This window comes from Oncorhynchus keta, unplaced genomic scaffold (genome assembly GCF_023373465.1).
Source record: "Oncorhynchus keta strain PuntledgeMale-10-30-2019 unplaced genomic scaffold, Oket_V2 Un_contig_15140_pilon_pilon, whole genome shotgun sequence".
Taxonomy (NCBI): domain Eukaryota; kingdom Metazoa; phylum Chordata; class Actinopteri; order Salmoniformes; family Salmonidae; genus Oncorhynchus; species Oncorhynchus keta.
The window spans coordinates 61,335-85,016 of NW_026279151.1; the positions used below are offsets into that span (position 1 = coordinate 61,335).

Below are 23,682 nucleotides of genomic sequence, written 5' to 3' on the forward strand. Positions count from 1 at the left end.
TGAAGTGCCTGTTGTGGGAAAATGTACAAGGTTTAATTTTGAAATGTGGTTGTGCTCGAGCAGTTTTTCCCTCTTGTTATTGTCATTCAGACAGATCTTATGGAGCTGTTTATAACCTGTCTGAAATGTCCAGTTGATCAACTACTTGTCATGTTAGCTAGATAGCTGGTTAGCCTAACTTAACCATCTGAAATCTAGTCGTCATCCAGATCACATGACCAGAGGCCTCAACCCCAGTGCCCCACTCGGTGGGGGTTTTGTTACTACGCTGATAAATTACAATATCTATCCTGACCTTTGACATTAGTGTGAGCTGATCTTCTGAAACAGGAGTAGAGTACCCCTCTACAGCATCTATTAGAAGGGGGACTGACAGTGACATTAGTGTGAGCTGATCTTCTGAAACAGGAGTAGAGTACCACTACTCTACAGCATCTATTAGAAGGGGGACTGACAGTGACATTAGTGTGAGCTGATCTTCTGAAACAGGAGTAGAGTACCACTACTCTACAGCATCTATTAGAAGGGGACTGACAGTGACATTAGTGTGAGCTGATCTTCTGAAACAGGAGTAGAGTACCCCTCCTCTACAGCATCTATTAGAAGGGGGACTGACAGTGACATTAGTGTGAGCTGATCTTCTGAAACAGGAGTAGAGTACCACTACTCTACAGCATCTATTAGAAGGGGACTGACAGTGACATTAGTGTGAGCTGATCTTCTGAAACAGGAGGAGAGTGCCCTACTCTACAGCATCTATTTGAAGGGGGACTGACAGTGACATTAGTGAGCTGATCTTCTGAAACAGGAGTAGAGTACCACTACTCTACAGCATCTATTAGAAGGGGACTGACAGTGACATTAGTGTGAGCTGATCTTCTGAAACAGGAGTAGAGTACCACTACTCTACAGCATCTATTAGAAGGGGGACTGACAGTGACATTAGTGTGAGCTGATCTTCTGAAACAGGAGTAGAGTACCACTACTCTACAGCATCTATTAGAAAGGGGACTGACAGTGACATTAGTGAGCTGATCTTCTGAAACAGGAGTAGAGTACCACTACTCTACAGCATCTATTAGAAGGGGGACTGACAGTGACATTAGTGTGAGCTGATCTTCTGAAACAGGAGTAGAGTACCACTACTCTACAGCATCTATTAGAAGGGGGACTGACAGTGACATTAGTGAGCTGATCTTCTGAAACAGGAGTAGAGTACCACGACTCTACAGCATCTATTAGAAGGGGGACTGACAGTGACATTAGTGAGCTGATCTTCTGAAACAGGAGTAGAGTACCACTACTCTATAGCATCTATTAGAAGGGGGACTGACAGTGACATTAGTGAGCTGATCTTCTGAAACAGGAGTAGAGTACCACTACTCTACAGCATCTATTAGAAGGGGGACTGACAGTGACATTAGTGTGAGCTGATCTTCTGAAACAGGAGTAGAGTACCCCTACTCTACAGCATCTATTAGAAGGGGGACTGACAGTGACATTAGTGTGAGCTGATCTTCTGAAACAGGAGTAGAGTACCCCTACTCTACAGCATCTATTAGAAGGGGGACTGACAGTGACATTAGTGTGAGCTGATCTTCTGAAACAGGAGTAGAGTACCACTACTCTACAGCATCTATTAGAAGGGGGACTGACAGTGACATTAGTGTGAGCTGATCTTCTGAAACAGGAGTAGAGTACCACTACTCTACAGCATCTATTAGAAGGGGGACTGACAGTGACATTAGTGTGAGCTGATCTTCTGAAACAGGAGTAGAGTACCCCTACTCTACAGCATCTATTAGAAGGGGGACTGACAGTGACATTAGTGTGAGCTGATCTTCTGAAACAGGAGGAGAGTGCCCCTCCTCTACAGCATCTATTAGAAGGGGACTGACAGTGACATTAGTGTGAGCTGATCTTCTGAAACAGGAGTAGAGTACCACTACTCTACAGCATCTATTAGAAGGGGACTGACAGTGACATTAGTGTGAGCTGATCTTCTGAAACAGGAGGAGAGTGCCCCTACTCTACAGCATCTATTTGAAGGGGGACTGACAGTGACATTAGTGAGCTGATCTTCTGAAACAGGAGTAGAGTACCACTACTCTACAGCATCTATTAGAAGGGGGACTGACAGTGACATTAGTGTGAGCTGATCTTCTGAAACAGGAGTAGAGTACCACTACTCTACAGCATCTATTAGAAGGGGGACTGACAGTGACATTAGTGTGAGCTGATCTTCTGAAACAGGAGTAGAGTACCACTACTCTACAGCATCTATTAGAAGGGGACTGACAGTGACATTAGTGTGAGCTGATCTTCTGAAACAGGAGTAGAGTACCACTACTCTACAGCATCTATTAGAAGGGGACTGACAGTGACATTAGTGAGCTGATCTTCTGAAACAGGAGTAGAGTACCCCTACTCTACAGCATCTATTAGAAGGGGGACTGACAGTGACATTAGTGTGAGCTGATCTTCTGAAACAGGAGTAGAGTACCCCTACTCTACAGCATCTATTAGAAGGGGGACTGACAGTGACATTAGTGTGAGCTGATCTTCTGAAACAGGAGTAGAGTACCACTACTCTACAGCATCTATTAGAAGGGGGACTGACAGTGAATTTCAAAGAAATGGGGCACTTCACTTTTTACAATTATTTTATTGAATCGAAATAAATCATCATCAATCATTTGAAGATGCATCTTAAAAGTCACTGACAAGAGGTCCATTGCCTCAACTCAAATTAAAAATGTTATATTGTTCGGTTGCTTTAAAAAAAAAAAACAAGTCCCTGATTTAACAAGTACAGCAGATCACTCAGATGGTAAAAGTCAAAAGGTCCGTTCTGATTGTCATCTTTGACTCCCGATCCTGTTCCTCCAACACCATGTTTTCTGTTTCACTTCCACAGCAAATAACTCAAGACATTAAATGCTTGTTTAGATCAGTGCATTTGAACTCTACACACATCTACATTGCTAGTTTAAAAGATGTCAGAAAAGCAAAACGGAAACTTGTGCAACTTTTACAAGTAGTGTCTTTCCCCCACACGTGGATTTTGCCTGTCTAAAATCATAACATCTCGATCCACTTTTAAATGTACCGCAAAACACCCTAAAACATTGACTGCTTCCCAATTCTCCAAATCCATGATAAGTAGTGTGCAGAACAAGTGTACACTTCAGGAAAAGGGTAGATGATGGATAGTGGAGAATGAGGACGTAGCCAATGGTTGTAGTTCTACTTGGACTTAGCGAAGCCCACCCTGTTGTTGTCACGGTCGAACACAGTGTAGTATTGGCCAATGAATACATCTCCCAGGATCCACAGCGGCCCGGCGGGGGCGGGGATGTCCAGGCCCATGAAGCCACTCAGGCAGATGGTCTTACCAGCCTGGCTCTCCTGGGGTGGGAGAAAGAATAGACGCAGTCAGACGCAGAGCAGAAGGGGGAAGGAATAGACGCAGTCAGACGCAGAGCAGAAGGGGGAAGGAATAGACGCAGTCAGATGCAGAGCAGAAGGAATACAGAGACGCACACAGTCAGACGCAGAGCAGAAGGGGGAAGGAGTACAGAGACGCACACAGTCAGACGCAGAGCAGAAGGGGGAAGGAGTACAGCGACGCACACAGTCAGACGCAGAGCAGAAGGGGGAAGGAATACAGAGACGCACACAGTCAGACGGGGGAAGGAATACAGAGACGCACACAGTCAGACGCAGAGCAGAAGGGGGAAGGAATACAGAGACGCACACAGTCAGACGCAGAGCAGAAGGGGGAAGGAATACAGAGACGCACACAGTCAGAGCGCAGAGCAGAAGGGGGAAGGAATACAGAGACGCACACAGTCAGACGCAGAGCAGAAGGGGGAAGGAATACAGAGACGCACACAGTCAGACGCAGAGCAGAAGGGGGAAGGAATACAGAGACGCACACAGTCAGACGCAGAGCAGAAGGGGGAAGGAATACAGAGACGCACACAGTCAGACGCAGAGCAGAAGGGGGAAGGAATACAGAGACGCACAGAGTCCCAGATCGTGTCCAGTAAGCACAAAACAGTTTGAAACAGAGAGGTACTAACTTGTTCATTGCTGAAATGCTCATTTTTATTTTCTGTTGCACAAGGTTTTGCTACGGTGTGCACGAATGAACAAGAGCCCGATATGTAAATGACCAAACGACAGAAATACTAACATCGTAGCCAACAGAGGGACGGTTTGTAAGGAAAGTTCAATGGGCCATTATTACACAGTAATAATTGTTGAAATAACAATTACATTCTGAGACAAACATTCAAATCAATGTACGTGGTCTCCCATGGTTCTGAGAATGGCTTAGTGAACTGAACAACGCCCTGTTTGTGTGGTATAATGACTGACTGAGCGAACACTGTTCCTATGATTGTTGAATTAGACTCTACTGCCCTCTGCTGGATATCTGGATCTGCCCCCCCTCCCCCCGCTGTATATCTGCCCCCCTCCCCGCTGGATATCTGCCCCCCTCCCCCTGCATATCTGCACCCCCTGCATATCTGCACCCCCCCCTCCTCCCCCTGCTGGATATCTGCCTCAACATTGTTTTTCTCAAAGTAAGATGTCCAGTAGATTCTCCAGATAGAGACAGAGAGGAGAGAAAAAAATAAAGCCAAAGACTAACCTTGAGGACGTACTGCTCTGCAGTCAGACTGTAGGACTGTCCTCCCAGGTTGAATGTGATGACAGGCATGGTGGGAATCTTATCACAGTTCACCATGTACTGAAACACAACCAGAAACAGTCAGTGAAGATGCTACTGTATTCAGGAAATAAAGTGGGTACAGTTCTCTAAGTAATAGGAGACGGGCCACAGTTCTCTAAGTAATAGGAAGAGCTGGGCCAGGTCAAGAGGGACTTCAGTTTGAGCTGTAGCTGTAGGGGACCACAGTGTTGAACTAGTGTTGAACTAGGGGAGGAGGAACGTAGCTGTAGTCGGGGACCACAGTGTTGAACTAGAGGAGGAGGAACGAAGCTGTAGTCGGGGACCACAGTGTTGAACCACAGTGTTGAGGAGGAGGAACGTAGCTGTAGTCGGGGACCACAGTGTTGAACTAGAGGAGGAGGAACGTAGCTGTAGTCGGGGACCACAGTGTTGAACTAGAGGAGAGGAGGAGGAACGTAGCTGTAGTCGGGGACCACAGTGTTGAACTAGAGGAGGAGGAACGTAGCTGTAGTCAGGGACCACAGTGTTGAACTAGAGGAGGAGGAACGTAGCTGTAGTCGGGGACCACAGTGTTGAACTAGAGGAGGAGGAACGTAGCTGTAGTCAGGGGACCACAGTGTTGACCACAGTGTTGAACTAGAGGAGAGGAGTAGTCGGGGACCACAGGACCACACGAAGCTGTAGTCGGGGACCACAGTGTTGAACTAGAGGAGGAGGAGGAACGTAGCTGTAGTCGGGGACCACAGTGTTGAACTAGAGGAGGAGGAACGTAGCTGTCGGGGACCACAGTGTGAACTAGAGGAGGGGGACCAGTGTTGAACTAGAGGAGGAGGAGGAGGAACGTAGCTGTAGTCGGGGACCACAGTGTTGAACTAGAGGAAAGGAGTCGGGGACCACAGTGTTGAACTAGGCTGCTGTAGTCGGGGACCACAGTGTTGAACTAGAGTAGCTGTAGTCGGGGGACCACAGTCTGTGTCTTACCTCTCCCTGGATGAGTGGTGTTGCTCCGATGGCCCTCTGCAGGGCCTTGACCTCGGCCGCGGGGCCGGTGATGAGGACGTGCCGGTGTCCACGATGGCCTCACAGCCTCCCTTACACAGACTCAGCTGGCTCCCCACACCCATCCTGTACAAACACACACACACGTTTTAATCCAGCTCTCTTGATGAGAGGGCTGCATAGTTACACAAGCTAACAATAGATCTGTCCTCAGAGCAGTAAATGCCTTTTCACAGGCTTCTCTATTTAAAACACTAAACCAATAACTCATTTAGGTTTACAGTTCCCTCCCGACACAGTGAAAACGGCGTTGATTTCATTCATGCTCGCAGTCCACAAAACTGAATTTTGCAGAATGCAGTTACATCTAGACAATACTTTAAAACAAGACAAAACAATATAAAACATTCAATTCAATTCAAAAAGCCTCCAGGTGATTTTCCTCAACCAGCTCTGTGTTGGTGATGACGTCCCACAACCCTTCTGGATTCTTCTCAGTGCTTGAAATTTACATTTTGTCGTCTAGTGGATTCTTAGTCCCTCAGATGAGCCTTTGAACAGAGTTCCTTGCCTTTTTCAATTTGGTTTGTGATCATCAAGATCAAATCATGGAGTCTCCACAGGTCTTGTTTTTGTCAACCGGTTTTAAACCTGGGTGGGATTTGACGAGGGTCTTGGTAGGTAGATGATTGAAATCCCCACATAAGACAACAACACCTGCTTCAGGTGACTTCAACTTCAGAGTCGATGGTGTTGATGAGATCATCAACGGCTTCCTGTTGCAGTTCCTTCTCATTGGCCGCTCCGGGTGCAGCTGTATCCAGACACACACTCTTCTCTTTAGGTCCGCCCGTCTCCTAACCTGGGGACTATACACACACACATACGGCCACTCTTCCTTTCACATTAAGACAGATTTCTGTCCTTTCTGAACAGCCTCTATGTTTAGAGATTCATCTGGAATGTTCTCCATGTGTCCATGTTTCTGTTAAACAACCAACTTCTGTCCTGGATGATGTGAGCAAAAGTTCAAACTCATCCACTTTGTTTTCAGAGATTTAGAATTGCAGGTTAGGATATTTAGCAGACAGTGGGGAGGTTTAGCATCTTATGCTTTCTTAATTGCAGTTAAGACTCGGTCCCTTGGCACTTCTAAATGAGAACGAAACCAACAGTGCAAATCTTTGTTTACCTCGGCCAACCTTGGTTCCTCTTAGAAGGCTTCTAGCTCGCAGAATGTTGTTTTCCGGAAGCTTCTGTTTGACGTGTGGAGCGAAGGGTAAGGTCGAAGGGTAAGGTCGAAGGGTAAGGCCGAAGGGTAAGGCCGAAGGGTAAGGCCGAAGGGTAAGGTCGAAGGGTAAGGTCGAAGGGTAAGGTCGAAGGGTAAGGTCGAAGGGTAAGGTCGAAGGGTAAGGTCGAAGGGTAAGGTCGAAGGGTAAGGTCGAAGGGTAAGGTCGAAGGGTAAGGTCGAAGGGTAAGGTCGAAGGGTAAGGTCGAAGGGTAAGGTCGAAGGGTAAGGTCGAAGGGTATTCACAAAATGTTTGTGGCGTCCATTTCACCTGCTCAAAAAAAGTTGAATAAACTGAATAATTCTGACACAGAACTGACCACAGAGATACTAATATAGTGTCCACCAACAACAGATGGTAGAAGGAGATAGTTACTCCACCAGAACTACCACAGAGATACTAATATAGTGTCCACCAACAACAGATGGTAGAAGGAGATAGTTACTCCACCAGAACTACCACAGAGATACTAATATAGTGTCCACCAACAACAGATGGTAGAAGGAGATAGTTACTCCACCAGAACTACCACAGAGATACTAATATAGTGTCCACCAACAACAGATGGTAGAAGGAGATAGTTACTCCACCAGAACTACCACAGAGATACTAATATAGTGTCCACCAACAGATGGTTAATGTAGAAGGAGATAGTTACTCCACCAGAACTACCACAGAGATACTAATAGTGTCCACCAACAGATGGTTAATGTAGAAGGAGATAGTTCTGGTGGAGTAACTGACCACAGAGATACTAATATAGTGTCCACCAACAGATGGTTAATGTAGAAGGAGATAGTTACTCCACCAGAACTACCACAGAGATACTAATATAGTGTCCACCAACAGATGGTTAATGTAGAAGGAGATAGTTACTCCACCATAACTACCACAAGCAGAAGTGGCAGCACATAAACAACAGGAGGAAGAGAACTCACCCGTCCATGTGGATCTGCCAGTAGGCCTGGCGGCTGACGTCGAGGTACTGGAAGTCTCCACTGTAGTACTTAGGGTCAGTTCCTCCCAGCAGGAGCTCCCCGCCGGGCTCAGAGTCTGGGTTCCTGACACACACAAACGAGACCAAACAGTCCTTTTACTATTTTTATAATAATGTCTTTGCAGAGCAGAGACAAACTCAGACTTGTTGTGCTAGTTTCCTGGATACAGATTAAACCTGCTACTTTGAGGCGTTTTGGTAGGCCGTCATTGTAAATCATATTTATTTCTTAACTGACTTGCCTAGTTAAATAAAAATAACCAACTATTTCAATAGACATGGGGCTGTTTAGTTACAGTACAGGCTCATCTTATCCATGTCCAGGAAACCAGCCCTAAATCTCCAACAAGGACTCTGGAGCCAAATAGGTGAGGCATTCCTCTCCGTCTCACCTGTTGAGGTAGAAGGAGAACACGTTCTGCTCTACTTTCTTCTGGCTCATGATGTTGTCGAACGGCGGAGCGACCCCGTCCACAGAGATACGGGGGTAGGCCATGCCCAGGATGCCGTCAAACTTTGCAGCGATGAAGGCTACGCCAGGCTGCTTGATGGCCTCACCGAACCCCTGGTCCTCTATGGACAGTCCTCCAATCTACCAGAGAGATGAGCAGTACATCTATTATAAACACTCCTCTATGGACAGACCTCCAATCTACCAGAGAGATGAGCAGCACATCTATTATAAACACTCCTCTATGGACAGACCTCCAATCTACCAGAGAGATGAGCAGTACATCTATTATAAACACTATGGACAGACCTCCAATCTACCAGAGAGATGAGCAGTACATCTATTATAAACACTATGGACAGACCTCCAATCTACCAGAGAGATGAACAGTACATCTATTATAAACACTATGGACAGGCCTCCAATCTACCAGAGAGATGAACAGTACATCTATTATAAACACTCCTCTATGGACAGACCTCCAATCTACCAGAGAGATGAACAGTACATCTATTATAAACACTATGGACAGGCCTCCAATCTACCAGAGAGATGAGCAGTACATCTATTATAAACACTATGGACAGACCTCCAATCTACCAGAGAGATGAGCAGTACATATATTATAAATAATATGGACAGACCTCCAATCTACCAGAGAGATGAACAGTACATCTATTATAGACACTCCTCTATGGACAGGCTTCCAATCTACCAGAGAGATGAGCAGTACATCTATTATAAATACTATGGACAGACCTCCAATCTACCAGAGAGATGAGCAGTACATCTATTATAAACACTATGGACAGACCTCCAATCTACCAGAGAGATGAGCAGTACATCTATTATAAACACTATGGACAGACCTCCAATCTACCAGAGAGATGAACAGTACATCTATTATAAACACTATGGACAGGCCTCCAATCTACCAGAGAGATGAACAGTACATCTATTATAAACACTCCTCTATGGACAGACCTCCAATCTACCTACAGTACATCTATTATAAACACTATGGACAGATCTACCAGAGAGATGAGCAGTACATCTATTATAAACACTATGGACAGGCCTCCAATCTACCAGAGAGATGATGGACAGACCTCCAATCTACCAGAGAGATGAACAGTACATCTATAAGACACTCCTCTATGGACAGGCTTCCAATCTACCAGAGAGATGAGCAGTACATCTATTATAAATACTATGGACAGACCTCCAATCTACCAGAGAGATGAACAGTACATCTATTATAGACACTCCTCTATGGACATGAGGCACATCTATTATAAATACTATGGACAGACCTCCAATCTACCAGAGAGATGAGCAGTACATCTATTATAAACACTATGGACAGACCTCCAATCTACCAGAGAGATGAGCAGTACATCTATTATAAACACTATGGACAGACCTCCAATCTACCAGAGAGATGAGCAGTACATCTATTATAAACACATCTATAGACCATCAGGTCTCCAATCTACCAGAGAGATGAGCAGTACATCTATTATAAACACATCTATAGACCATCAGGTCTCCACTCTACCAGAGAAATGAGCAGCACATCTATTATAAACACATCTATAGACCATCAGGTCTCCACTCTACCAGAGAGATGAGCAGCACATCTATTATAAACACATCTATAGACCGTCAGGTCTCCAAACTGACACCTAACAGAGAGATTTATTTTTTATATCGTCAAATAAAATAAAATTTAAGGCAGAAAAGTGGAAACGATGTTAAAAATCATTAAGAACAAAAAAACAGCCTTAAAAAAACAGAATTGTTTTGGAGAATAGTGACAATGGATTTGATTTATACAGCACCTTTTCAGAGGTCTATTTAAACAAGAGTGTAACCTTGGAACCTACCGTGCACCTGTCTTGGCTGAGGTACCCAGACAGACCCATACTGGAACCTACCGTGCACGTGTCTTGGCTGAGGTACCCAGACAGACTGCCAGACCCATACTGGATGGCGAAGGCCGTTCCGTTCTTCACATACGTACTGGACTTGGCACCGTTATACTTGTGGTGAAGCACTGACAGACAGAGAGAAGAGAAGTGTCACTTCTTTAAAATCTGTCAAACATGGTCAATATCAATAGTTCTATAACCTAGAAGGAAGAACACTGAAGCATTTTGAGAGAGGACATTTTGAGAGAGGACATTTTGCTCCTTTGCACCCCATTATTTTTATTTCTACTTTGCACATTCTTCCATTGCAAAACTACCATTCCAGTGTTTTACTTGCTATATTGTATTTACTTTGCCACCATGGCCTTTTTTGCCTTTACCTCCCTTCTCACCTAATTTGCTCACATTGTATATAGACTTGTTTATACTGTATTATTGACTGTATGTTTGTTTTACTCCATGTGTAACTCTGTGTCGTTGTATCTGTCGAACTGCTTTGCTTTATCTTGGCCAGGTCGCAATTGTAAATGAGAACTTGTTCTCAACTGGCCTACCTGGTTAAATAAAGGTGATCCGGTCTACCTGGTTAAATAAAGGTGATCCGGTCTACCTGGTTAAATAAAGGTGATCCGGTCTACCTGGTTAAATAAAGGTGATCCGGTCTACCTGGTTAAATAAAGGTGATCCGGTCTACCTGGTTAAATAAAGGTGATCCGGTCTACCTGGTTAAATAAAGGTGATCCGGTCTACCTGGTTAAATAAAGGTGATCCGGTCTACCTGGTTAAATACAGGTGATCCGGTCTACCTGGTTAAATACAGGTGATCCGGTCTACCTGGTTAAATACAGGTGATCCGGTCTACCTGGTTAAATACAGGTGATCCGGTCTACCTGGTTAAATACAGGTGATCCGGTCTACCTGGTTAAATAAAGGTGATCCGGTCTACCTGGTTAAATAAAGGTGATCCGGTCTACCTGGTTAAATAAAGGTGATCCGGTCTACCTGGTTAAATAAAGGTGAAATAAACAAAATAAAATCATTTAACTAAATGGAGGAAAGGCATTTGGCAGAAAGAACAAACAAAGAATAAAACAGATGATTCTTAGAAACAGATTAAACCTAGAATTGGACTAAGAGGCACATACAGCTCGTTAATATTCACGCCGCTTATAAAAACCAGTGGGATTGAGTCAGTGTAGTGTCGACTTACAGCAGGCGATGTCTGTGAAGGAGCAGTGGATGGAAGGGACCCACAAGTTAGAGGAGCCTGTATCAAACACTACAGTGAATGTCTGGACGGGAGTCCCCAGGCCGATCTCGCCGTAGTACTGAGCCTGGAAAACACACAAACACACTAAAAACAACTGTGGTTTCTAGGAGCCAATCAAACAACTCCTGGACTAAAAAGCAGGAAGTAGGATCTTTACATTAAAGTAGACTCCCAAACTGGTGGAGGTCAGAGGCCCAGTTTCAGCTGGTTCTTCATATACCTATTCCCCCAGAAGAACAAGCTCCACTATGCTTTGGTCACGTTGTAGGGATACACTGAAGACAATCCCTTCCAACAGGTTGAGCTGAACACATCTGGCACCATCTACCTACACGTGTCTGTTCATGCACGTCATGCGAGTAGTTCAGTCCATTCTACATCCAAGACTGATAGAGAAGTTGGCTCTGCCAAGTGTCAGAAACGGTTTGTCTGAAGTAAAACAGGTCAGAGTGATGATCTCTTCTCCTCGTCACGCTGTTGAACATACAAGTCAGCTAACCTTCTGTTCAAGAGCAAATAACTACACAGTTTAATAATTACACAGAGTCAACTTCCCTCTTTCTAGGACTCCAATCTAGCACTTTATATCTTAAATAATAACTACACAGTTTAATAATTACACAGAGTCAACTTCCCTCTTTCTAGGACTCCAATCTAGCACTTTATATCTTAAATAATAACTACACAGTTTAATAATTACACAGAGTCAACTTCCCTCTTTCTAGGACTCCAATCTAGCACTTTATATCTTAAATAATAACTACACAGTTTAATAATTACACAGAGTCAACTTCCCTCTTTCTAGGACTCCAATCTAGCACTTTATATCTTAAATAATAACTACACAGTTTAGTATTTACACAGAGTCAACTTCCCTCTTTCTAGGACTCCAATCTAGCACTTTATATCTTAAATAATAACTACACAGTTTAATAATTACACAGAGTCAACTTCCCTCTTTCTAGGACTCCAATCTAGCACTTTATATCTTAAATAATAACTACACAGTTTAATAATTACACAGAGTCAACTTCCCTCTTTCTAGGACTCCAATCTAGCACTTTATATCTTAAATAATAACTACACAGTTTAATAATTACACAGAGTCAACTTCCCTCTTTCTAGGACTCCAATCTAGCACTTTATATCTTAAATAATAACTACACAGTTTAGTATTTACACAGAGTCAACTTCCCCTCTTTCTAGGACTCCAATCTAGCACTTTATATCTTAAATAATAACTACACAGTTTAATAATTACACAGAGTCAACTTCCTCTTTCTAGGACTCCAATCTAGCACTTTATATCTTAAATAATAACTACACAGTTTAATAATTACACAGAGTCAACTTCCCTCTTTCTAGGACTCCAATCTACTTTTCTAGGACTCATAGGAAATGAAATTTACATTACTTTATATCTTAAATAATAACTACACAGTTTAGTATTTACACAGAGTCAACTTCCCTCTTTCTAGGACTCCAATCTAGCACTTTATATCTTAAATAATAACTACACAGTTTAGTATTTACACAGAGTCAACTTCCCTCTTTCTAGGACTCCAATCTAGCACTTTATATCTTCGGTCAATCCAATAGGTCTCAGTGATTTATCTTCTCCTAGTCACGTTCTAACAGTCAGCGAACCTTCTGTTGTAAGCAGAGAATGAACGATTACTCAATACGATGACTCAACTTCCTTTTTTCTAGGACTCATAGGAAATGAAACTCTTCAGTCAATTCAATCCTCTTGAGAGACTGCTTGATCACTTCATTGTGATTATATTAGCAGTCTTAGTGTGTGCATACCAACAAGGCTCTACTCCCTATATAGTGCACTACTTTTGAGCAGAGCCTTGTTGGGGAATAGGGGGCCATTTGTGGACACAAACCTTTCTCTTATTAAAGAGCTGACTATTGAAGGGACAACGGGTTCATTCATTCACTGTGGTTGTATTGTGGTTGGTTGATATCGAAGTGGTTTGATGTGAAAGTTTCAATTACTCTGCAAGATGTTATGAAGTGTCTGAAACCATTCCATGTTGAAAACGGTATTCATTCACAGTTCCAACTTTTCAAGCTTCATAGGAGGATTTACATGACATTTTATATGTTAGATGTGTGTGTAACCTTGTGCCTCCCGTTGGATTAATCTACATACCGTAACTGGTTTTCTGTGAGAGTCTCTAGGAAACAGTGTAAACCACAACCTTTTCCTGTGTGCAGCACATCCCTCAGCTCAGTGGAAGGAACTATCAGAGTCCCGGACAAAAACACTCAGAAACCACAACGATTACTATACCGTGTAGGCTACTCAGAATGTTGATCTAATGCTGGTGGAACTGATATCATGAACACACTCGTTGGCCAGTTTATTAGGTACACCCCTCCATTCACAGGCTGGTGGTGCTGGTGTCTGGTCCTGCCTCATCTGGAGTCAACAAATGGTTCACTCCTACAGACAGTGAGTCAGGTGGCCATTGGCTTGCTATATAAAGCAGGCAGACAGGCATCGAGCCATTCAGTTACTGTTCGATGGAACGTTAGAAATGGACCTGGACCTAAGCGACTGAGCGTGGTATGAGTCCGTGCCAGGCACGCCGATTCCAGTATCTCAGAAACATCCGGCCTCCTGGGCTTTTTACGCACGACGGTGTCTAGGGCAGGGCTAGCCAACCCTGTTCTTGCAGTGCCACAGGTACTGCAACAAGGCACCACACCTGGTCTGTTAAATCAAAAACAGGAAGTGCCCGCGGCATTCCAGGACCAGGGTTTGCCTCGCCTGGGTCTAAGGTTTCCCCGAGAATGATGCAACAAACATCCAGACAGCAGCAGTCCTGTGGGTGAAATCAGCTCGTTGATGAGAGGTCAAGGAGAACGACAAATCGTGCAAGTTAACAGGCGTGCCACTGTAACGGATGTGAAACGGCTAGCTAGTTAGCGGTGGTGGTGCGCTAATAGCATTTCAAATCGGTGACGTCACTCGCTCTGAGACCTTGAAGTAGTAGTTTCACCTTGCTCTGCAAGGGCCTTGGCTTTGTGGAGCGATGGGTCAACGATGCTTCGTGGGGTGTCAGTTGTTGATGTGTGCAGAGGGGTCCCTGGTTCGAGTCCGGGTAGGGGCGAGGGGACGGTCTAAAGTCATACTGTTACACCACAAACAGGGAAATAACGGCGCAGTACAACAGTGGTGTGCAGAACGGCATCTCGGAACGCACCACTCGTCAGCCTTCGGCACAAATGGGCCATTGCAGCAGACGACCACACCGGATTCCACTCCCATCAGCTAACAACAAGAAGAAGAAGCAGCTCCAGAGGGGAAAACGCATTAACCAACACTGGACAATTGAGGAGGAAAAGCGTCACTTGATGGCAGAGTCAGGATTTGGCGTAAGCAGCAGCAGCAGTCCATGGCCCCGTCTGGCCTGGAGTCAACAGTACAGGCTGGTGGTGTTGGTATAATGGTCTGGCCCAGTCTCACCTGGTGTCAACAGTACAGGCTGGTGGTGTTGGTATAATGGTCTGGCCCAGTCTCGCCTGGTGTCAACAGTACAGGCTGGTGGCGTTGGTATAATGGTCTGGCCCCGTCTGGCCTGGTGTCAACAGTACAGGCTGGTGGTGTTGGTATAATGGTCTGGCCCCGTCTCCTGGTGTCAACAGTACAGGCTGGTGGTGTTGGTATAATGGTCTGGCCCCGTCTCCTGGTGTCAACAGTACAGGCTGGTGGTGTTGGTATAATGGTCTGGCCCCGTCTCCTGGTGTCAACAGTACAGGCTGGTGGTGTTGGTATAATGGTCTGGCCCCGTCTCCTGGTGTCAACAGTACAGGCTGGTGGTGTTGGTATAATGGTCTGGCCCCGTCTCCTGGTGTCAACAGTACAGGCTGGTGGCGTTGGTATAATGGTCTGGCCCCGTCTCACCTGCTGTCAACAGTACAGGCTGGTGGTGTTGGTATAATGGTCTGGCCCCGTCTCCTGGTGTCAACAGTACAGGCTGGTGGTGTTGGTATAATGGCCCCGTCTCGCCTGGTGTCAACAGTACAGGCTGGTGGTGTTGGTATAATGGTCTGGCCCCGTCTCGCCTGGTGTCAACAGTACAGGCTGGTGGTGTTGGTATAATGGTCTGGCCCCGTCTCGCCTGGTGTCAACAGTACAGGCTGGTGGTGTTGGTATAATGGTCTGGCCCCGTCGCCTGGTGTCAACAGTACAGGCTGGTGGTGTTGGTATAATGGTCTGGCCCCGTCGCCTGGTGTCAACAGTACAGGCTGGTGGTGTTGGTATAATGGTCTGGCCCCGTCTCACCTGGTGTCAACAGTACAGGCTGGTGGTGTTGGTATAATGGTCTGGCCCCGTCTCACCTGGAGTCAACAGTACAGGCTGGTGGTGTTGGTATAATGGTCTGGCCCCGTCTCACCTGGAGTCAACAGTACAGGCTGGTGGTGTTGGTATAATGGCCCCGTCTCGCCTGGTGTCAACAGTACAGGCTGGTGGCGTTGGTATAATGGTCTGGCCCCGTCGCCTGGTGTCAACAGTACAGGCTGGTGGTGTTGGTATAATGGTCTGGCCCAGTCTCGCCTGGTGTCAACAGTACAGGCTGGTGGCGTTGGTATAATGGTCTGGCCCCGTCTGGCCTGGTGTCAACAGTACAGGCTGGTGGTGTTGGTATAATGGTCTGGCCCCGTCTCCTGGTGTCAACAGTACAGGCTGGTGGCGTAATGGGGTGGGGAATGTTTTCATGGCACAGGTTAGGTCCCTTGATACCAATTGAGCTACATGCTATGCCCCAAGAATTCAAGTTGTTCTGGATGCAAGGGGGGGGGGGTCTGACCCAGTACTAGATGATGACCTAAAACAACTAGAGTACAAGGCCCTATTTCTTTCCAGTGTTTAGATGAAACTACATAAAAACACAAAGCCTCGTGGATTTGCAGAGGATAACCCGTACATTAGGTCTACAAATTGACAGCTGATCAGGCTCAGGGAGCTTAGAAGATCAGGCCTTCCTTGCTCTCAGTCAGTCATATGACCGACTATTCCTAGTTCCTGCTCGGTCACACAGAGAAAAGACCCAACACTGATGGGAAGCTGAGTTACTCGTCATATGACCAACTATTCCTAGTTCCTGTTCGGTCACACAGAGAAAAGACCCAACACTGATGGGAAGCTGAGTTACTCGTCATATGACCGACTATTCCTAGTTCCTGTTCGGTCACACAGAGAAAAGACCCAACACTGATGGGAAGCTGAGTTACTCGTCATATGACCAACTATTCCTAGTTCCTGTTCGGTCACACAGAGAAAAGACCCAACACTGATGGGAAGCTGAGTTACTCGTCATATGACCAACTATTCCTAGTTCCTGTTCGGTCACACAGAGAAAAGACCCAACACTGATGGGAAGCCGAGTTACTCGTCATATGACCAACGTTCTTGTTCCGTCACACATAAACAAACAAATCTGATTACCCGACTTTTAAAATGGGGAAATGTGAAATCAGAAGGCATCTTCCATCTTCCCCTCAGGACAGAGAGGGGGATTGGGCCTTGAAACGCTACTAATTCAGCTAGCGAGGAGGACTAGAAGGAAAGGCCGGACTGGAGACAACAGACTCTTTGTTGGATTCTTTCCTGGCCTGTCTGCTTGGCTTTTAGCTTTGTGCTACAGTGCATTAGGGAAGTCAAGGGTGACCACTCCATTGGCACAGGTCACCTACGTTCCAAATGGCACCCTACTTCCTATTAAAGTGCACTACTTTTGACCGGGGCCCATAGCACGGCTCTGATCAAATGTAGTGCACTACGTAGGGAATAGGGTGCCATCTGGGACGCATCCCAAGGGTAACTACTCCACTCCCAGGTCTCTGGTTAGTAGCGACTAGAGGATCTTCTTACATCCATAAAGTTCTTCAGGGTTTCTGGAGTGGGTCCATTACTGGAGGAGGGGAAGCCCAGGTTGTTGTACTTGGTGTGTTCCTGCCCGGCCAACAGCTCTTCTGCTGCCCTGCCCGAGTCAGTCAGGGTACGCCTGATGGAACGGAACTTCCTCAACGGAATTCTGTGGGAGAGAGAGAAGAAGGAGAGGACGGGGAAAAGAGAGATACAGGGGAGGGGAAAGAGAAGGAGACATAGCAAGAAAGCATTTATTAGAGAACTCCTTTGAAATGGTTAGCCAGCCCTGAACAGTTGGTAGGTCAAGCAGAATCTCAGCAGGTCTACTGGTCAGCCCTTTCTAGGATCTACCCAACCAAGTTCCTGCTGGGAAAGAACTTCTGAATAGTTACAGGTCTCCTAATCTCAGACAGACACAGTGAAGAACACTGGTGCCAACATCCTTTACAAGCTAGAACAAGTGGTGCATGTGGCAACCTAGCTATGTGTAATATCTGTTTTACAAGGACACTGCCGAATGGGAAACATGAACAATGTAACAATCAATGAGGCAAACACTAATCATGACTATTGTTATCAGACAGGTTAAGGCCAGTTTATTACTTGGTCTAACGCCATGTCTGTAGACATTTATAATGCGACAAGTGTCACTGGTCTGAACGACACTTAGAAAACAATTATCGGCAACTGTCGCAAAGTCCGTTGTCGTGGTTACCGGACAGCCACAGCAACCAGACCAAATCTTACTGTGACAAATTGATGCAGGAGTTATAAAATCCTCCAATTGAATTACATTTTTATTTCATCCCACCAATTCTCTGTAAGTTCACCACTACCTTTTAAATAATATTGTGGGTTTAGTTTCCTGTAATAATGAATAATAATACAATTGCTAAAGTTAAGACGTCGGCTGTACTAACGGTCATTAACGTTATTTGAACTAGCTAGCAACGAACCAAAACATTGTTTAGAAAATAGCTTTTAGTTGCCTGGCTTGCTAAGTTTGCATTAATTCGCTTTTGAACGGATTGGTTTATTTTTGTTAAAATAGAGAAAGTCTACAATTTGGAGCACCGGGCTGCTGTGCTGATTTAATGCTACAAGTTTGATATAATATAATGATCTCGCTACGACAGTTGTTACTACATGAAACACGGTCTGTAAACCAGCCTTAATCTAATTTACTACTACTGCATGGACACAGGTCAGACGGTCTGTAAACCAGCATTAAATCGCGTTTGGGATATTGACCTTAACTATTCTATGTTGACATTGTCACAACATGTTTGCCTGGGCGAGAAACTTAACACTCGCTAATGGAAAACAACAAACACCTTGCTAAAGTGCTACTTGATAAAATGTAATTAACGTCACTTTGTAGCCCAAGGTCGTCTTCACTATTCATTCAGCAAAGTAAATATTCACAAACCTAGCTCAGCCTATCTATGTTGTAATACTAGCTAGCTATTTGACTGAGGACGTAACTGGTGGCTCAACTGTTTTCTAGCTGACAAGCTCGCTCGGCTAATATAACTTGACTTTACTTACCGGACGAGTGCATCAGATGCCAAAGCAAGTGCCGCGAAAAGACACAGGTATAAAACCTTCATTTTCCAGCTGCAGAATAACTTTAGCTACAACCTGATCCGCCAGAACAATGACTGGACAATTTGACTTGAGATAACAACAACAGAATGTTATCACCTGACTGTGTCGACGTCGAGTCAAAATCATGTGATGATGGGTGCGTTCCAGGAGTTAAGGCAGCTGCGCATGCGCATTGCCAATTGGTGCGTTCCAGAAACACACATTTGGCGCAGACCTGCGCTGAATATCATAGATTTACAATATCTGCAAAAGCGTTTACGGTCTTCAAATGTGTGTTTCTTGAACACACCCAATCCGTGCTGGCATGCTGTCAGAGATGTGTGTGTCTATCAAATTGTGGGTAACCTGTCCAGGGACTATAGTTGAAAATTAGCCAGCTGGCTAAAACCAGCACTTTTACTGAAATGTTGATTAATGTGCACCAGTGGAGGCTGCTGAGGGGAGGACGACTCATAATAATGTCTGGAACTGAGCGAATGTAATTCCACTGATTCAGCTCCAGCCAATACCGCCAACCTCCCGTGATGTGCTCTGTCCCTGCAAAAATAAACTCAATAAAGTAATGTGTAAAACCAAGACACAATGTATCGTTAATCCAGACCAGAATTTGACATGAATATATTTGATATTTGACACTGTTTGCAGACAATAAAATGGTCTTGATGGCTTTGTACTGCATAGGCTACAAGTCATGTATATTGTGGGACTGGATAGGAAATTTGAGGATAGGATATATCAGGATAGGATGTCAAGGCACTGTTGTGCTGTAGGAAGTGATAGGACCTCAGCCCTGCCTATGTGAAGACACTGTTGTGTTGTAGGAAGTGATATAACCTCAGCCCTGCCTATGTGAAGACACTGTTGTGTTGTAGGAAGTGATAGGACCTCAGCTCTGCCTATGTGAAGACACTGTTGTGTTGTAGGAAGTGATATAACCTCAGCCCTGCCTATGTGAAGACACTGTTGTGCTGTAGGAAGTGATATAACCTCAGCCCTGCCTATGTGAAGACACTGTTGTGCTGTAGGAAGTGATAGGACCTCAGCCCTGCCTATGTGAAGACACTGTTGTGTTGTAGGAAGTGATATAACCTCAGCCCTGCCTATGTGAAGGCACTGTTGTGTTGTAGGAAGTGATAGGACCTCAGCCCTGCCTATGTGAAGGCACTGTTGTGCTGTAGGAAGTGATAGGACCTCAGCCCTGCCTATGTGTAGACACTGTTGTGTTGTAGGAAGTGATATAACCTCAGCCCTGCCTATGTGAAGACACTGTTGTGCTGTAGGAAGTGATATAACCTCAGCCCTGCCTATGTGAAGACACTGTTGTGTTGTAGGAAGTGATAGGACCTCAGCCCTGCCTATGTGAAGACACTGTTGTGTTGTAGGAAGTGATATAACCTCAGCCCTGCCTATGTGAAGGCACTGTTGTGTTGTAGGAAGTGATAGGACCACAGTGTTGTGTTGTAGGAAGTGATAGGACCTCAGCCCTGCCTATGTGAAGGCACTGTTGTGTTGTAGGAAGTGATAGGACCTCAGCCCTGCCTATGTGTGAAGACACTGTTGTGTTGTAGGAAGTGATAGGACCTCAGCCCTGCCTATGTGAAGACACTGTTGTGTTGTAGGAAGTGATATAACCTCAGCCCTGCCTATGTGAAGACACTATTGTGCTGTAGGAAGTGATATAACCTCAGCCCTGCCTATGTGAAGACACTGTTGTGTTGTAGGAAGTGATATAACCTCAGCCCTGCCTATGTGAAGACACTGTTGTGCTGTAGGAAGTGATATAACCTCAGCCCTGCCTATGTGAAGGCACTGTTGTGTTGTAGGAAGTGATATAACCTCAGCCCTGCCTATGTGAAGACACTGTTGTGTTGTAGGAAGTGATAGGACCTCAGCCCTGCCTATGTGAAGGCACTGTTGTGCTGTAGGAAGTGATATAACCTCAGCCCTGCCTATGTGAAGGCACTGTTGTGTTGTAGGAAGTGATATAACCTCAGCCCTGCCTATGTGAAGACACTGTTGTGTTGTAGGAAGTGATAGGACCTCAGCCCTGCCTATGTGAAGGCACTGTTGTGTTGTAGGAAGTGATATTACCTCAGCCCTGCCTATGTGAAGACACTGTTGTGTTGTAGGAAGTGATAGGACCTCAGCCCTGCCTATGTGAAGACACTGTTGTGCTGTAGGAAGTGATATAACCTCAGCCCTGCCTATGTGAAGACACTGTTGTGCTGTAGGAAGTGATATAACCTCAGCCCTGCCTATGTGAAGACACTGTTGTGTTGTAGGAAGTGATAGGACCTCAGCCCTGCCTATGTGAAGACACTGTTGTGCTGTAGGAAGTGATATAACCTCAGCCCTGCCTATGTGAAGACACTGTTGTGCTGTAGGAAGTGATATAACCTCAGCCCTGCCTATGTGAAGACACTGTTGTGTTGTAGGAAGTGATAGGACCTCAGCCCTGCCTATGTGAAGACACTGTTGTGCTGTAGGAAGTGATAGGACCTCAGCCCTGCCTATGTGAAGACACTGTTGTGCTGTAGGAAGTGATAGGACCTCAGCCCTGCCTATGTGAAGGCACTGTTGTGTTGTAGGAAGTGATAGGACCACAGCTCTGCCTATGTGAAGACACTGTTGTGTTGTAGGAAGTGATAGGACCTCAGCCCTGCCTATGTGTAGACACTGTTGTGTTGTAGGAAGTGATATAACCTCAGCCCTGCCTATGTGAAGACACTGTTGTGCTGTAGGAAGTGATAGGACCTCAGCCCTGCCTATGTGAAGACACTGTTGTGTTGTAGGAAGTGATAGGACCTCAGCCCTGCCTATGTGAAGACACTGTTGTGTTGTAGGAAGTGATAGGACCTCAGCCCTGCCTATGTGAAGACACTGTTGTGTTGTAGGAAGTGATAGGACCTCAGCCCTGCCTATGTGAAGACACTGTTGTGTTGTAGGAAGTGATAGGACCTCAGCCCTGCCTATGTGAAGACACTGTTGTGTTGTAGGAAGTGATAGGACCTCAGCCCTGCCTATGTGAAGACACTGTTGTGTTGTAGGAAGTGATAGGACCTCAGCCCTGCCTATGTGAAGACACTGTTGTGCTGTAGGAAGTGATATAACCTCAGCCCTGCCTATGTGAAGACACTGTTGTGCTGTAGGAAGTGATATAACCTCAGCCCTGCCTATGTGAAGACACTGTTGTGCTGTAGGAAGTGATATAACCTCAGCCCTGCCTATGTGAAGACACTGTTGTGTTGTAGGAAGTGATATAACCTCAGCCCTGCCTATGTGAAGACACTGTTGTGTTGTAGGAAGTGATAGGACCTCAGCCCTGCCTATGTGAAGGCACTGTTGTGTTGTAGGAAGTGATAGGACCTCAGCCCTGCCTATGTGAAGACACTGTTGTGTTGTAGGAAGTGATAGGACCTCAGCCCTGCCTATGTGAAGGCACTGTTGTGCTGTAGGAAGTGATATAACCTCAGCCCTGCCTATGTGAAGGCACTGTTGTGTTGTAGGAAGTGATATAACCTCAGCCCTGCCTATGTGAAGACACTGTTGTGTTGTAGGAAGTGATAGGACCTCAGCCCTGCCTATGTGAAGGCACTGTTGTGTTGTAGGAAGTGATATTACCTCAGCCCTGCCTATGTGAAGACACTGTTGTGTTGTAGGAAGTGATAGGACCTCAGCCCTGCCTATGTGAAGACACTGTTGTGCTGTAGGAAGTGATATAACCTCAGCCCTGCCTATGTGAAGACACTGTTGTGCTGTAGGAAGTGATATAACCTCAGCCCTGCCTATGTGAAGACACTGTTGTGTTGTAGGAAGTGATAGGACCTCAGCCCTGCCTATGTGAAGACACTGTTGTGTTGTAGGAAGTGATAGGACCTCAGCCCTGCCTATGTGAAGACACTGTTGTGCTGTAGGAAGTGATATAACCTCAGCCCTGCCTATGTGAAGATACTGTTGTGTTGTAGGAAGTGATAGGACCTCAGCCCTGCCTATGTGAAGACACTGTTGTGCTGTAGGAAGTGATAGGACCTCAGCCCTGCCTATGTGAAGACACTGTTGTGCTGTAGGAAGTGATAGGACCTCAGCCCTGCCTATGTGAAGACACTGTTGTGCTGTAGGAAGTGATATAACCTCAGCCCTGCCTATGTGAAGACACTGTTGTGCTGTAGGAAGTGATATAACCTCAGCCCTGCCTATGTGAAGACACTGTTGTGCTGTAGGAAGTGATAGGACCTCAGCCCTGCCTATGTGAAGACACTGTTGTGCTGTAGGAAGTGATATAACCTCAGCCCTGCCTATGTGAAGACACTGTTGTGCTGTAGGAAGTGATAGGACCTCAGCCCTGCCTATGTGAAGACACTGTTGTGTTGTAGGAAGTGATATAACCTCAGCCCTGCCTATGTGAAGGCACTGTTGTGCTGTAGGAAGTGATATAACCTCAGCCCTGCCTATGTGAAGGCACTGTTGTGTTGTAGGAAGTGATAGGACCTCAGCCCTGCCTATGTGAAGACACTGTTGTGTTGTAGGAAGTGATAGACCTCAGCCCTG

The 23,682-nt window shown here is 45.6% G+C and overlaps 1 protein-coding gene and 1 long non-coding RNA gene across 2 annotated transcripts; both read right to left on the reverse strand.

The window, feature by feature from the left end:
* Positions 1 to 2,645: 2,645 nt before the first annotated feature.
* Positions 2,646 to 19,241, reverse strand: LOC118381979 (cathepsin D-like). Its single transcript, XM_052502150.1, is given in 10 exon segments — positions 2,646 to 3,408; positions 4,661 to 4,759; positions 5,684 to 5,760; positions 5,763 to 5,827; positions 7,929 to 8,051; positions 8,380 to 8,579; positions 10,376 to 10,494; positions 11,580 to 11,703; positions 17,530 to 17,692; positions 19,075 to 19,241. Coding segments are annotated over 10 exon segments (1,194 nt in total). The 5' UTR covers positions 19,137 to 19,241; the 3' UTR covers positions 2,646 to 3,246.
* On the reverse strand, positions 8,709 to 9,868 carry LOC127918875 (uncharacterized). Its single transcript, XR_008101158.1, has 3 exons — positions 9,752 to 9,868; positions 9,028 to 9,307; positions 8,709 to 8,972 (listed from the first exon to the last, which is right to left on the reverse strand). It is a non-coding gene; the product is annotated as an uncharacterized LOC127918875 (long non-coding RNA).
* Positions 19,242 to 23,682: the final 4,441 nt, after the last annotated feature.